General features: G+C 45.6%; 1 protein-coding gene across 1 annotated transcript in view; it reads right to left on the bottom strand.

Moving 5' to 3' along the window:
- CDH13 (cadherin 13) overlaps positions 1-16,125 on the bottom strand; it is a 561,676-nt gene that overhangs the window by 206,537 nt on the left and 339,014 nt on the right. Inside the window, exon 6 of the mRNA XM_040329592.1 lies at positions 738-882. Within this exon, the coding sequence (XP_040185526.1) occupies positions 738-882 (145 nt within the window). The remainder of the gene's footprint in view (positions 1-737; positions 883-16,125) is intronic.

Here is a 16,125-nt window from a genome sequence, read left to right as displayed (position 1 = left end):
AAAAACGCATTACAGCAAGCGCGACAAAGAAGCGACGGGGATCCGACTTGGATTCCCGCCAATACATTGTGTTTGGTATGAATCATAAGGGGGAACTTCATGCCAAATTTGAAATAAATAAAACGGCATGGATTCCCCTCCAGGAGCATACCAGGTCCTTAGGTCTGGTATGGATTTTGGGGGAACCCCCACGCCATTTTTTTGGGCGTAGGAGGGTTCCCCTTAAAATTCATACCAGACCTGGTAAGCTCCTGTAGGGGAACCCATGCCGGTTTTTTATATAAAATTTGGCGTGGAGTTCCCCCTCATGATTCATACTAAACACAGTGCCTGGTATTGGCGGGAATCCAAGTCGGATCCCCTTTCATTGAAACATATTTTTCCCTACCCGCCGAGCCTTCTCGGGGCTGGCTCCTGCGACGGGGCTTGTAGGTGGTCAATCTTGCCGATAAAAGCAGCGAGATTGACACAATATCACGGTCACCTACTGTAAATACAGATGACCAGGTTTTTCTACAGAGTAAAAACATAAAAATTGGGCCTGGTTGAATCCAAGGTAAGTAGCCAACATGTCTAAGAAATGTAACATTTTGGATCCTATTCCGCAGGGGAGATCGCTGGAATAACCTTGCCACGGCTGCTGTTAGAAATCATGGGGGCCCTGTATAGCCTTTCTGACAGGAGGCCATTCCAGTTGAGGGCGCTGTGAAATTTATAGGGACAGGTTTGGCACTCACCAGTTGGAGACCCTTCGAGAACATGGCCGACGTAAGGTCCTTCCTTGAAGATTGGTCGGTTGTCATTCTGATCGATGACCAGGACTTCTAGATCCACTGGGCCCTCAATGGTTTTTCCACTTTCATCTATGGTTTCCACCCGCAACTGTTGGTGAGAAAAGAGACAATATGAGTATAAGAGAACAAATCCAAACAACGTGCCAATTCTATAAAGAAGAAAAGACAACAATCCCAAAGTCACAAGGTATAATCAATACAAAATCTGTTCTACTTCATCCCAAAGCTTAAAAAGCTGCTCATTGTACTTCTTGGTAGAATCGCTGCCCCTTGTCATCACCTGTGGGGGGGGGGGGGCAGAGATGACTCATAAATGGAGGGTACTGGGGCAACCAGGAAAAGGGGCCAGAATGCCAAGAAGGAACAAAGAAGGCCAATAAGAGGGTGGCCCTGGTGATGATGTCACTGGTGTGAGGTCACAAATGTATCATACTCCGGAGTTATACAATCGAGTTAGTCATCATTATCAAGCCAACACGTCTATGTAGTTTAGGGTGAAGAGTTTTAATATTGGCAACTAGGCAAACAGTAGAGTGTAGAGGTGTGCACAACGGAAAAATTCATTTTGTTTCGGATTCATTCGTTAAAGGAGTTGCAAAGGCAGAAGTTTTTTTATCTTAATGCATTCTAACATACAGAGTGCAGGGGTCAGGTGCGTGCAATGCACATAATGCAAGGGTCAGGTGGGTGTAATGTACAGAATGTAGTGCTGGGGTCAGGTGTGAATAATGTACATAGTTCAAGGGTCCGGTGTAGATATTGTTCAGAGTGTATGGGTCAGGAATAGGTAACACACAAGAGTGCAAGGGTCAGGTGTGTGAAAAATAAATTAGTTCAGGGGTCAGGTGTGTGTAATGTACAGAATGTAGTGCTGGGGTCAGGTGTTTGTAATGTCCATAGTGCAAGGTTCAGGAGTAGATAAAGTACAGAGTGCAGGGGTCGGGTGTTTGTATTGTCTATAGTTCAAGGGTCAGGAGTAGATAATGTACAGAGTGCAAGGGTCCGGAGTAAATAATGTACAGAGTGTAGGGGCCAAGAATGGGTAACATCTGGCCAAAACCAGCGGACCCCGTTCTCTGGAGGGTCTGCCGAAACAGACCCACCCAAGTACTAGGTGGGGCTCCCCCCGAAGGGAGACCCCATGAGAGAGGGCGAACTAAGCCAGAAGGCCATGTCCACCCACTCCCAAGTATTTCGGGGCAGGTCTGAGGAACTACACCCTACCAGTCACACGTGCAAAAACGTGTACAAACACAAAAATACAAAAAGTGAGGTGATTATACAAATCAGCAACAATTCTGGTCTTGTGCTGTCTGTTGGATTTTTCATTTGTACATTATCGATCACAAAGATAAGGCATGGAGACCCCCCACCTACAGCAATAGGCAATCTAAGATATCAAGCTAAGGAGTGGTCAGGGAAGAGCTCAGAAGTCCAATGGGAAGAGTTCATGGCAAAACCCAAGACGTCACCGTCTTCCAGTTTTGCATCGACCCTTTAAATTCTGATTTCACCTGTACATGACTATGGTAAGACAGAAGCAAACTGCCTATTACCTATAATACCATATTTCCCACTTACCCTATAAATAACCAGGCGAAACCCATCTTGGAGTAAATTGTCCGCAACAGCCATTTTATTAACATATTAACCATAAAATGTATTTACAAGCAATCCCCTCACAGATACATTGTAACCATGTTGAAGGCACTGACCAAATTTTCTTCGTATGAGCGTGGTCACACAAGTTTCCCAGTCAGCAGAACGCCGACTCAAGGACAATACCACTCTGCACTTTCCAACGTTGATACCCATCTCCCAATGCCATTTAAACCTCATTAACTGGCATCAACCGAGGATCCCATACCATAATGGTTCCCCACTTATGCCATATTGGTCTAAATTTCTAATGCCCCCAAAGATCCCCAACCACTGACCCCTAACCCAAAACACAATTAGCTAGATTCACATAGAGTTAGGTCGGCGTATCAGTAGATACGCCGACCTAACTCGGAATCTGTGCCGACCTCAGTTTAAGTGTATTCTCATACAGAGATACGCTTAAACCTATCTAAGATACGACGGCTTACGCCGTCCTATCTTAGGGTGCATTATTTAGGCTGGCCGCTAGGTGGCGCTTCCATTGCGGTCGGCGTAGAATATGTAAATCACTAGATACGCCTATTCACGAACGTACGCCCGGCCGACGCAGTACAGATACGCCGTTTACGTAACACAGTCGCATTATCAGGCCTAAAGTTATTCCATCAAATAGTTGGAATAGTAATGTTAAAGTATGGCCGCCGTTCCCGCGTCGAAATTCGAAAATTTTACGTCGTTTACGTAAGTCGTCCGTGAATAGGGATTTACGTCATTTACGTCCACGTCGAAATAAATAGGCCCGTGTGGCGTACTTAGCTGCAATGCACACTGGGAAATGTAGGCGCCCGGCGCATGCGCAGTTTAAAAAAACATCAAAAACGTCAAGTCAAGCCCCATTGACATAAAACACGCCCCTTAGAGATATTTGAATTAGGCGCCCTTACGCCCGCCCGCTTTAGGCTACGCCGCCGTAACTTAGCAGGCAAGTACTTTGAGAATCAAGTACTTGCCTAGCTAACTTACGGCGGCGTAGCCTAAACACGCTAAGCTACGCCGCCGCAAAGTTGGGCCAATATCTGTGAATCTACCTAATTGTAACCATGTTGAGGATCATTGAAGGCACTGACCAAATTTTCTACGTATAAGCATGGCCACACAAGTTCCCCAGTCAGCAGAACGCCGACTTGAGGACAATACCACTCTGCACCTTCCAACGTTGATACTGGTCTCCCAATGCCATTTAAACCTCATTAACTGGCATCAACCGAGGATCCCATACCATGATGTTTCCCCACTTATGCCATATTGGTCTAAATTTCTAATGCCCCCAAAGATCCCCAACCCCTAACCCAAAACACAATATATATACAAGAAAAACAATATATTTGGGCGGGTGGGTGGGAGCTCCTTCTTCTCTTGCTGACCACCAACTGACCTCCGGACCCCCAGGCCCCTCCTATCCCAGGAACAACTAACTTAGGCCACCCCCTGACCTGACCAACTACACTCCCCTTAAATTAACCCCTATAAGTGCTGTTCCCTGCTACCTAGTCATGCCAGCCCTGCGCCTAATACTACAAGCTTCTCTTTACCTGTGGAAATCTAGGTGCATTGTCAAAAACCCAACGTAGAGACATGCGTGAAACCCATGTGCCGTATAATAATAAAGTGGATAAATATTATTTAAAAATAAATTGGGCTATAAAGGTAAATGATTACATGTTAAAGCAGCTTAAGTGCTTGCGAACAAGCCTCCCTTTCTCGGAGTTTAATGCTCCTCGAATTTTACTCAGCGTGAAAAACTTTGTGCCCTGCTGCTTCCTTCTACTTAACTGAACGGCTTTTATACCTGATGGAAGCTAATGTGATCCCACAGCCAGACTTCCCCGCTAATGTTCAACAACTATCCCGATCTGAGCCTTGTTTTTATTCTAATTGTTGGCAACACCTTGTCCTCCACACCAAAGTTTGGTAGCCTCCCAACAGCTGGACCATGCTGTCCTGGCAGAGTATGATGGGAAGTTTTTAGTTCCCTAGCAAGAGATTATTTTATTTTTATTTGTATTGGAGTGGTGGGACATGCATCCAGGGGCAGATCCAGGGGGGGCAACGGGGCAATTGCCACCCCGACAAAATTATTGCCGGGCGAGAGAGCGGGCGTTCCCGCTAGCGGCTCCGTGGGCGGGTGAGAGAGCGAGCCGGCGGGCGGCACGGTTTGTGGGCGGGCCGGTTTTACCGATTGGGTCCGCGGGTCCTGCGGGCGCGCGGTCACGGAGCTCACGGCAGGGTCTAGCGCACGCGACCACATGGCTCGCAAATGAAAAGGGGCCTATCTGTATGCCCAATTGCGCAGCTGTGTCATTCTGTCGACGTACATCGTCGTGCGCCGGCCGGGTACCGGTTAAATCGCCGCAGTGCTGAATCGCAAAAAATGATCTGGTCAGGAAGGGGGGTAAATTCTTCCGGGGCTGGAGTGGTTAAGTTCTAGTTAAAGGACTTACACACATATATATATATGTAACTAATATAAACATTATTAGTTATGCAAATTGGCCATAGTGTTGTTGTCATGGTAACTGATGTATGCTAAACCTGAGAATTTGGCCTTGGTACCCAGTCATCATTGACCTCCATTAAACACATATGCTGAAAACAGAATAATATGTACATTTCAAAAACACACAAATATAAATGAGTGCCAAGGGGAAAAAAAAAAAAATCAAGGCCGCCACATTCTCACCATTTCTAAGTAAATCACCAGGCAGGCGCTAATGCAAACTTAACAGGATCACTCGTTATATATGAATAAAGTAAGCCATCATTCTATATGCATTGGTACTCCGGTAATTTGATACAGTGTTTAATTAAACATATGGCTGTCAAACAAATTCCCGTATTCGGATATAAACACATGCAACTTACTGCCAGAGGTCTGCCGGAGGAGACGGCTGCTGCTCCGTCTTCTCAAATGTTAATATAGGTTTATCTTTTCTATCCAGGCCAAGGCCATAGAACTAGAGCTTGACAAGGAAATAAACTATCTTCAAAGCATAAGCTGGATCACATGCTGGCTTCAAATACCATGAGGATAACCCTACTGGATCTCCCAGTTCCACCACACCGCCATGACCGGTACAAAGGAGAGCGTCACACACCTTGCCTCTGTGTAACCTGGACTGTTGCTGAGAACTGCTGTGGAACTTCTTTGTTTTTGTTGCTGCTGTATTATCCTTCTGCGGTGTGGACGGGGTTAAACTGAATATTCATTCATGCAGAAGTTCAGCAGCCATCTTTGAGGAGACTACTTTGCAATGCTCATCTATGGAGTGTGTCCAATGCAAGGGGGAATCCATTTTGGCTCGCTCTAGCATACCTCCCAACTTTTTAGCCCTGTACACAGGACCGGGAATCCCGTCGGGAAAACCAATGTTTTTTTTTCCCGATGGGATTCCCGGTCCTGTGTACAGGGCTAAAAAGTTGGGAAGTATGCTAGAGTGAGCTAAAATTAGTTGGGAGGTATTCTAGAGCGAGCCAAAATGGATTCCACCTTTCATTGGACACACTCCATAGATGAGCATTGCGAAGTGGTCTCCTCAAAGACGGCTGCTGAACTTCTGCATGAATGAATGTTCAGTTTAACCCTGTCCACACCGCAGAAGGATAATACAGCAGCAACAAAAACAAAGAAGTTCCACAGCAGTTATCAGCAGGCTTGCCCTGAAAAGCCATGTATACACACGGCCACACAAAAACCCGCCATCCTTTTGAATAGCAAGAACACAGTGACATCATCGACTACGGCGAGCCGGTGTCTCGTCACATTCGATTCCATCGCAGCCATCTTACTACACCCCAGACTAATGTTCTATGCTACCGCGCATGCGTCAAAGTGTTATCAAGCATGCACGGTTTTTCTACACTCAGGTAAGCATACAGAAGTCCGGTTTTCTTGGCAGGAAACACTCTGCTGGGAATCCCGACGGGAATATAGACAGCAGGGTTCTCTATTTTCCCGTCGGGTTTCCCGGCTGTTTTCCCGACGGGAAAACTGCTAGGGAGCACACACACAGCCGGGATTCCCGGCCAAATGCTCTCCTGGAAATTTTCCTGCCGAGAAAACCGGTCGTGTGTACGAGGCTTTAGAGATGGGAACGAGGGACACCTATCAGCAAAAGTATGCAGGCAAGGGCTGCATATATGTGGCCCTTATGTAAACAGTTTTCTGTGCTGAGAGCGCGGGGATCGGTAAGCTCCCGATGCGGTAAGCTCAAGTATGCATCAAGAGAGTGCATGTAAGGCCTCGTACACACGACCAAACATTGTCCGCTGAAACTGGTCCACGGACATGTCCGACCGTGTGTAGGGCCTAGCGGACAGTTTTCCGGCCTAGCGGACAGGTTTCCAGCGGACAAAAGTTTCTTAGCAAGCTAAGAAACTTGTCCGCTGGAAAGATGTCCGTCGGACATGTCCGATGGTTAGTACGACTCATCGGACATGTCCGCTGGTTATGACGTATAACCAGCGGCCAGAAATCCCGCGCATGCGTCAAATTGATTCGACGCATGCGTGGAAGCATTGCACTTCTGGGTTTGAGAACGTCGGTGTCGTCTACGTCACCGCGTTCTCTGTCCGCGGGGATTTTGGTCTGATGGTGTGTACACACATCAGACCAAAAGCTCCCAGCAGACATGTCCGATGAAAACGGTCCGCGGACCGTTTTCATCGGACATGTCTGCTCGTGTGTACAAGGCCTAAGGGAGCCAGGTCTGTTTGCCACCCCCCCCCCCCCCAAAAAAAATAATTGACCACCAGCCGCCACTTCTAGAACACCTAAGTGAACAAAAGGTAATTTTTATGGGATTTGTATAAACTCGTTATACAATAAATAATCAAACTATTGGCATTTGCGGGCATCTAAAACACGGAATCAAATCATTTTGGGGAGGATGCATTGTTCAGAGATGAAACGATCGGAGAGTTATCATCTTCAATGTCGCCTTCATTCTGATCCGCTTATCAAACAGAAACAAGCACAGCTTTTTTTTTTCGCACGCCAGCTGTTTACGTGCAAACCGCACAACAAAGTACAAACCGCTGACGAGACGGAAAACAATCGTCTCTCCGCCGCTATCTGCTGCCACTTAATTAGACTTGTGTTATATTGATCATTTTAATTGTGTGTGTTAATTAACAAGTCCTTTATAAAAAAAAAAGGCACTTGAAGCTCTTGAAGCTCGTGGCCTCCAGGATAACCTCTCCGCCGGCGGGGTGACAAATATTGACGTCACACACTTCATTAGTCCCGGGTGATGGATGACGGGTGACAGGCCGAGATCTCTGAGTGTTGTCACTTTGTCAGGCTGGATTAAAGGAGGACTAAATGATATTGTTAGAGACTGCATTAGTAACATCCAACAGAGATTTCCGTTTAAATGAACTAAATACAATCCAGGTGCATCAAAACGAGGAGTGTGCAAAGCTGGATTCGATTTTCTTTAGAAAGCAGCTACAGCGTAGTAAAAAGAAAATAAAAGCCTGTCCCCGGCCAGCATACTGCATCAAAGGACTTTGCTCTCTGAGTGGATACAGTGGTCCACACCCCGCCATAGCTCTTGAACAGAGTGAAGTTGACAACCGTTTATTTAGTTAAAATTGAAGCAGCCACAGCATAAGTAGAAAAGCCGGCCCCATACCAGCACACTGTGTCAGAAATCGGCAGCAGGGATGGCCAAACCAAGCTACGCTCAGGAAACTGGGACCAGACTATTTATGTTTTAAGTAAAATTTATTTACAGTGAAACCAAAATCCATCCAAACACCAGCAAACCACAGATATAAAGATATAAGTATCTGGCAGCAAAGAAAAACACTGTACCAATGGGGGAATATAGAGGTGGAACTAAATACCCAACCAGCAGCCAGCATTAGGTTGAATCTGCTGGATGCTGGAATCTGCTGGATGCTGGGAGATAGCAGCTGGTGGACACCAGAACTACAACCTTGCACTCTGGGAAGCACAGTGTCACCAGCAGGCGATCCAGATCCTGACACACTGCAAAGAAGGACTTTTCTGCTCTGTGTGGTAACAGTGGTCCACACCTTTCATTAACTCTTGAATAGAGTGAAATGAAGATGGTTTATTTATTTATAAAAAAAATTAATCTGCCACAGCTGAAGTAGAAAAGCCTGTCCCCTGCCATCACACTGTGTCAGTAATTAGCCGCAGGGATGGCCAAATCTATGTAGCTACACTCAGTAAACTGGGACCAGACTACATATACTTACAGTAAAATGTATTTACAGTTAAACCAAAATCCATCCAAACAGCAAACATAAAGATCTAAGTATCTGGCAGCAAAGTAAAACAATGGAGCAAGGGGGAGGCGAAACGAAATATCCTCCCAGCAGCCAGCATCAGGTGGAAACTCATTACTGGGATCTGCTGGCTGCTGGGAGACACCTGCTGGTGGACACCAGAACTACAACATTCCACTCTAGAAAGCACAGTGCCACCAGCAGATGATCCAGGTCCTCAACACACTCAATGAAGGACTTTTGCTCTCTGTGTGGGAGCAGTGGTCCACACCTCACATTAGCTCATGAACAGGGGGACATGAAACCGGTTTCTTTCTTTTTCTTTCTTTGTTTCTTTCTTTCTTTGTTTCTTTCTTTTTTTTTTAAGCAGCCACAGCTGAAGTAGAAAAGCCTGTCCCCTGCCAGCACACTGTGCCAGGAATAAGCAGCAGGGGTAACCAAATCTGTGCAGCTACACTTAGGGAACTGGGACCAGACTACATATACTTACAGTAAAATGTATTTACAGTGAAACCAAAATCTATCCAAACACCAGCAAACATAAAGATCTAAGTATCTGGCAGCAAAATAAAACACTGAAGCAAAGGGGGAAATGCAGAGGTGGAACTAAATACCCTCCCAGCAGCCAGCATCAGGTGAAAACTTATTACTGGGATCTGCTCGTGGACACCTGCTGGTGGACACCAGAACTACAACTTTCCACTCTGGGAAGCACAGTGCCACCAGCAGGCGATCCAGGTCCTGGCACACTGCAAAGACGGACTTTTGCTCTTTGTGTGTGGGAGCAGTGGGCCACAACTCTCCCCAGTTCTTGAACAGAGTGAAGTGTATTTATTTAGTTATTTCTTTATATATTTATTTTTTCTTTTAAGCGGCCACAGCTTCAGTAGAAATGTCTGCAACCCTACCAGCACACTGTGTCTGGAATCAGCAGCAGGGATGGCAAAATCAAGCTACATTCAGGAAACTGGGACCAGACTACATATCCCATAGTCCATATTCCACGGTTCTTATCCCATAGTCCAAAGTCCAAAGTTTAAAGTCCAAATTCCATAGTCCATATTCCATAATTCATATCCCATAGTCCATATATCATTTTTTACTGTCACTGTAAGGTATTACAATGGAAAATAAAGCTGCGCGCTCACGGAACGCGGTCTCCATTCCAATCGCAGCGGCTCTTTAATTGCACTTTCTTTTTTTTCTTTAAAAAGCAGCGGAGTGATGTAAATCATTCCTCATTACTGAACAGAATAGAGCGGCCGGGCGGGCGGCTTACATTCCAGACTCATTTGTTTCCAGGCTGACAATATTGACGCCATTGATTAAATCTTCACTCGCTAATAGCCGGTCGATGGAGGAAGACACAATGTAGGAGCGCTGAATACAGAGAGGGGCCAGCTTGGCACGCAGGCCAGGTATCAGCACGCGCCTCTGTTTTCCCGTCCAACAAGCCGGCAATCTAATTTAGTCTGCCGAGACGTAATTAAAAGGTGTCTTTGGGCTGCCATTTGTTTGACGGCGTTTTCATTTTCTAATGTTCCCGGCGTTTGACAAAAGGCCATTAAGGGTCCCGAGACATTTTCTGATGTCAGGTAATTGTTATGGCTTTGTTTTTGTTTTTTTGCAGTCTAACAGAAAATACATTATAATCTGCAGCACACAACAAACCAATCTTCTGGTCACATCGACACCCATTCTCCCACCCCCCCCCCCATCCCCCCCATCGTGATCTGCTGATCGGAGACATACTAAATGACATTCTTATTCTCCAAAAATAGTCCTTACACCTCCACTACCTAATGGTCCCGTCATTTATTCTTCATGAAGGTGTTTCTGGCTGTGTTCCTCCATGAGCACCCAAACCTCTTCTCCCCCCTCACTTCCATTTGTATGGACTGGGCAGTGCATGTTAGTGGCAGTCATGTGCACTCCTCTATGCACCCTACAGATCCCATAGTCCATATCCCATAATCCCATAGTCCATATCCCATAGTCCATATCCCATAATCCCAAAGTCCATATACCATGGTCCATATACCATAGTCCATATCCCATAGTCCATATCCCATAGTCCATATCACATAGTCAATATCACATAATCCATATCCAATAGTCCATAATCCATAGTCAATATTCCATAATCCCAAAGTCCATATCCCATAGTCCATATCCCATAATCCCAAAGTCCATATACCATAGTCCATATCCCATGGTCCATATCCCATGGTCCATATACCATAGTCCATATCCCATAGTCTATATCACATAGTCCAAACACCATAATCCATATCCAATAGTCCATATCCCATAGTCCATATGCCATAGTCCATATACCATAGTCCATATACCATATCCCATAGTCCACATCCCATAGTCCACATCCCATAGTCCATATCCCATAGTCCATATCCCATAGTCCATATCCCATAGTCCAAAGTCCATATCTCATAGTCCATATCCCATAGTCCATAATCCATAGTCAATATTCCTTAGTCAATATTCCATAGTCCAAACCCCATAATCCATATCCCATAGTCCATATCCCAAAGTCTATTTCCCATAGTCCATATCCCAAAGTCCATTTGCAATAGTCCATATCCCTCAGTCCAAAGTCCATATCCCATAGTTCATATTCAATAATTCATATACCATAGTCCATAATCCATAGACCAAAGTCCATCCCATATCCCATAGTCCAAAGTCCATAGTTCATAATCAATAATTCATATCCCATATTTCATATCCCATATCCCAAAGTCCATCTTCCATAGTCCAAATTCCATACCCCATAGTCCATATCCCTTAGTCCAATGTCTATATCCCAAAGTCCATATCCCATAGTCCAAAGTCCATATTCCATAGTTCATATCCCATAGTCTATATTCAATGGTCCATTCCCCATCGTCCATATACTATAATCCATAGTTCAAAGTCCATATTGCTTAGTCCATAGTCCAAAGTCCATATTGCTTAGTCCATAGTCCAAAGTCCATATCCCAAAGTCCAAAGTCCAAAATCCATATCCCATAGTCCATATTCCACGGTTCCCACAGTCCATGGTTCATATCCTATAGTCAATGTCCCATAGTCCATATTCCATAGTCCAAAGTCCGAAGTCCAAATTCCATAGTCTATATTCCATAATTCATATCCCATAGTCCATATTTCATAGTCTATATCCTATAGTCTTCCCTGCCAATGGGAGCGCGCGCATGCCTTCAAAAGCGAGTTTCCAAATCGACGCACAGCTACGGCGATTTGCGGGAACGAGCCAACCTGCGGCTGGTCGGCGAGTGTACTGCGCACCTAGCCGAGTGCGCAGTACACTCGGCTCGGAGAAGCGGGGATCGGCGGATATCGCGCACCCACAATTTTCCCCTGATTTTAAGGGGAAAAAAGTGCGCGTATACGCCGATAAATACGGTAAGTCTAAAGGGTTGTAGACCCTCCCACTTTCCTCATTAGGACCCTGGTGCAGCAGCTGATTGATAATTATAAAGTCACTCCCATTCACATTCACTCTACACATGGACACAGAGGAGCAAACAGCCAACAGGGGGGGCTCAACAAAAGTGGAGTTGCTCTTTAAATAATACATGGTTCATTCCTCTGACTCTTTTTTTCCTGATGTTTTAGGATATAATTGAATCTTTGCTGTCATTTATGTGACTGTTTGTTATTTTTCTAGAGAGCGACAGAAAGGAAGAGACTGCGGATTTTATTAATCATATTTATATGGCGGGGGTATCAGAAGTGTAATTATTTACATGTCACAGGAAGTCGCACCGCTCATTAATTCTCGCGGCAGACAAGAGGAGCACCTGGCAACGTGCAGCGCTATTTATCGTGATGCCGGGAAGAACGCCCACTCTTTTCTGCTATAATAAAAGCGAATTACGACAGTCGCCCTTTAAAGAGACCCTGTTGCCAAATAAAGAAGTATTACCCCCCCCCCCCCCCCAAAAAAAATATATAAAATTTGGCCAATTCTTAGATGTGGTGGCTGCATTCATTTTCTTTTTTTTTTGGCTTTTTACCTTTATTTTAACCTCTTCCTGCCCACGTAATAGCCGAAAGATGGCTACAAAAGTCCTAAATTGCCAGGAGGGCGTCCATGAACGTCCTCCCGTACATGAGCTGCCTGGGCGTTCTCTGTGATCAGCAAATGCCCGCCCCTTACCACGTGATCAGCTGTCAGCCAATGACAGCTGATCACATGATATAAACAGAAGCCGGTAATCGGCTTTTTTTCCCTCTCACTGAAAACCGATTACGGGTTGTGTAAATGGGACAACGATCCCGTACCATCCACACAAACTGCTGCTAAGCAGTGCCCCTCAGTGCCACCTACCAGTGCCACCTAAAAATGCCCACTAGTGCCCCCTATCAGTGCCCATCAGTGCCTCATCGTCAGTGCCACCTATCAATGCTGCCTATCAGTGCCACATATCAGTGCCCTTTAGTGGCGCCTATCATTGCCCATCAATGCCATCATATCAGTGCCCATTAGTGCAGCCTATCAGCGCCCACCGATGCCACCTATCAATGCCCACCAGTGGCACCTATCAGTGCCCATCAATGCCTATCAGCGCCTCATCGTCAGTGCCACCTATCAGTGCTGTCTATCAGTGCCACCTATAAGTGCCGCCTATCAGTGCCCATCAGTTCTGCCTTATCAGTGCCCATCAGTTCTGCCTTATTAGTGACCATCAGTGTAGACTTATGAGTGCCCATCAGTGCCCATCAGTTCCACCTTATCAGTGCCCATCAGTGCAGCCTCATCAGTGCATATCAACAAAGGAAAAAAATTACCTGTTTGCAAAATGTTTTTTTTTTTTGTTTCAAAATTTTAAGGCAAAAAGCAGGGCAAAACATTGAAGCACCAGGAAATTGTAGAGGAGGGTAATAAAATACCCTCCCAGCAGGCAGCATCAGTACTGATTACTGGGATCTCCTGGCTGCTAGGGGACACCTTCTGATGGAAGAGCAGGATCATTCAGAATCAAGGCTCAGGATCCACAGCAGGCAGAGTCTGGCTAGCAGGGCAAAACATTGAAACACAGGGAAATTGTATAGGAGGGATCAAATACCCTCCCAGCAGCCAGCATCAGGATTGATTACTAGGATCTTCTGGCTGCTAGGGGACACCTACTGATGGAAGAGCAGGATCATTCAGAATCAAGGCTCAGGATCCACAGCAGGCAGAGTCTGGCTAGATGGACAAAACATTGAAACACCATGAAATTGTAGAGGAGGGATCAAATACCCTCCCAGCAGCCAGCATCAGAAATGATTACTGGGATCTGCTGGCTGCTAGGGGACACCTGCTGGTGGAAGCCGGCAAAACAACCCTCTGCTGTGGGATAGCCATACTGTATAGTGTATTTCTTGAAAAAAAAAAGAAAGAAAAGAAAAATTGTGTATACTGAGCTGTAACGGAATGGCCCATGATACCCAGAGACTTTTGAAGGATGCTGGGTACTCCTGTGCCAGCTTCACCAATGACTCTTGGGTCTAGGGTCATCCTATGTCCACTAGGGGCATAGGATGACTGAGAACTGATATCTTGGATTACATGAGATGGGACAGTAATGATAACTCATGTATTGCGGGATATCTTGAAATATTACAAGTGGTTAATTTTGACCCCAACAGGTCAATAGGAGAGTGACTCATTCATGTGGGGACACACATACTGTTGAGGTGTTAATTGAGTCTGGCTCCTAAGATATTTCATTGTGTGAAAGTCTATTGATGATAGATGTGTTGGGGGTTGGACAGTCTGAAAGGTCAGATGGCTGACTTTTCAGCTGTAGTGAATTAGCATGTCAATTACGTCTACAAAGGAATGTGTATTGTGTAGCAGGTGAGAAGAGCTGATCGCGGAGTCAGAACGTCTGGGTAATGATTAGTAATTAGCTCATGTAGATTATTCTGAATGTCATTATCTAAAGGAATGTGTATTGAGCTCCGTGTGTCATGTTGTGGGTAGAGTTGAGTCATTGTTCACTCTTGGGCCGCGGACCAGTTTCCGTGGACATGTCCGACCGTGTACGGCCTAGCGGACAGGTTTCCAGTGGACAAAAGTTTCTTAGCAAGCTAAGAAACTTTTCCGCTGGAAACATGTCCGTCGGACATGTCCGATGGTTAGTACACCTAATCGGACATGTCCGCTGGTTATGACGTGTAACCAGCGTCCCGAAATCCCGCGCATGCGTCGAATTGATTCGACGCATGCGTGGAAGCATTGAACTTCCGCGTCAGAGAACGTCGGTGTCTTCTACGTCACCGCGTTCTCTGTCCGCTGGGTTTTGGTCTGATGGTGTGTACACACATCAGACCAAAACCTCCCAGGAGACATGTCCGATGAAAACGGTCCGCGGACATGTCTCCTCGTGTGTACGGGGCCTTGGTTTCTACTGTATAAAAGAGCTGAGTTTTACCATTAAAGTGTCATTCGTTTGGAACCAGAGAACAGAGCTTGTGTCTCGTTATTCTGGGAAAATCCATATGGATCGTGTCCGCTGGATTGTGGAGTGTCGGATAAGCTGTCTTGGGTTGGTGGAATAGAATATCGTAAACGGTGTTAACCCCTGACCGTTACATGAGCTATTATAAAAAGCTGAAAAAAAAAACAATGAATTCATCAAGTACTGCGAGTTGTACAAGTCAGGAAGTTATAAGTGCGAGCTTTTCTGCGTCCTCTGCAGGCAGGAATGAGTTAAGTTCTGAGATAATTCCTGACTAATTTTCACAACTTAATAAAAGTAAAAAACAAGATTAAACCCCGGCTCCGTGATTCTCATTCCATGCAAAGCTAATGGCACGAAATAAAATTAAAACCCAGGCCAGCGAGGCTCCAGGCGGAGAATATTAGAGATCTGCGAAGATAACGTTTACAATTGCGGCACTTTCTGCAAAATTCATCGTTTTTGATGGTAATGTGACCAAAATCCGAATCTCGCATTCAAGATTCCATTAACACAAACGCAGTGCTGAGCCTAATTGTGCCAAATAATAACTCAAATCTGAATACATGAATCTGCCTTCTCCTTTATTTCACGGGAATGGGTTGGGCGACGACGGAGCCGCGGCAAATGTTAAGAGAGAAGATAGACTGTAATCATGTCAGTGTTCTTTGGAAATTATATTAAAGTGCTCCTGTAATCATAGGAGACAGTCGAGTGTACAAACAATGCGATGAAAAGGGATGATGGGAATGAGTGCCGAGGGAAAAAAACAAAAAAGAGACGCTGGAGGATTAATGGACATCCATAGCTAGATTCAGAGAGACTGAGGCCTCGTACACACGACAGAGTTTCTCGGCAGAATTCGGCGAGAAACTCGGTCAGAGCCTGATTCTGCCGAGAAACTCTGTCGTCTGTACACTTTCGGCCCGATGTAGCCGCCG

This window comes from Rana temporaria, chromosome 11, assembly GCF_905171775.1.
Source record: "Rana temporaria chromosome 11, aRanTem1.1, whole genome shotgun sequence".
NCBI lineage: Eukaryota > Metazoa > Chordata > Amphibia > Anura > Ranidae > Rana > Rana temporaria.
The sequence above is the reverse complement of the archived record's forward strand: the minus strand, read 5'-3'. Positions and strand labels throughout refer to the sequence as shown.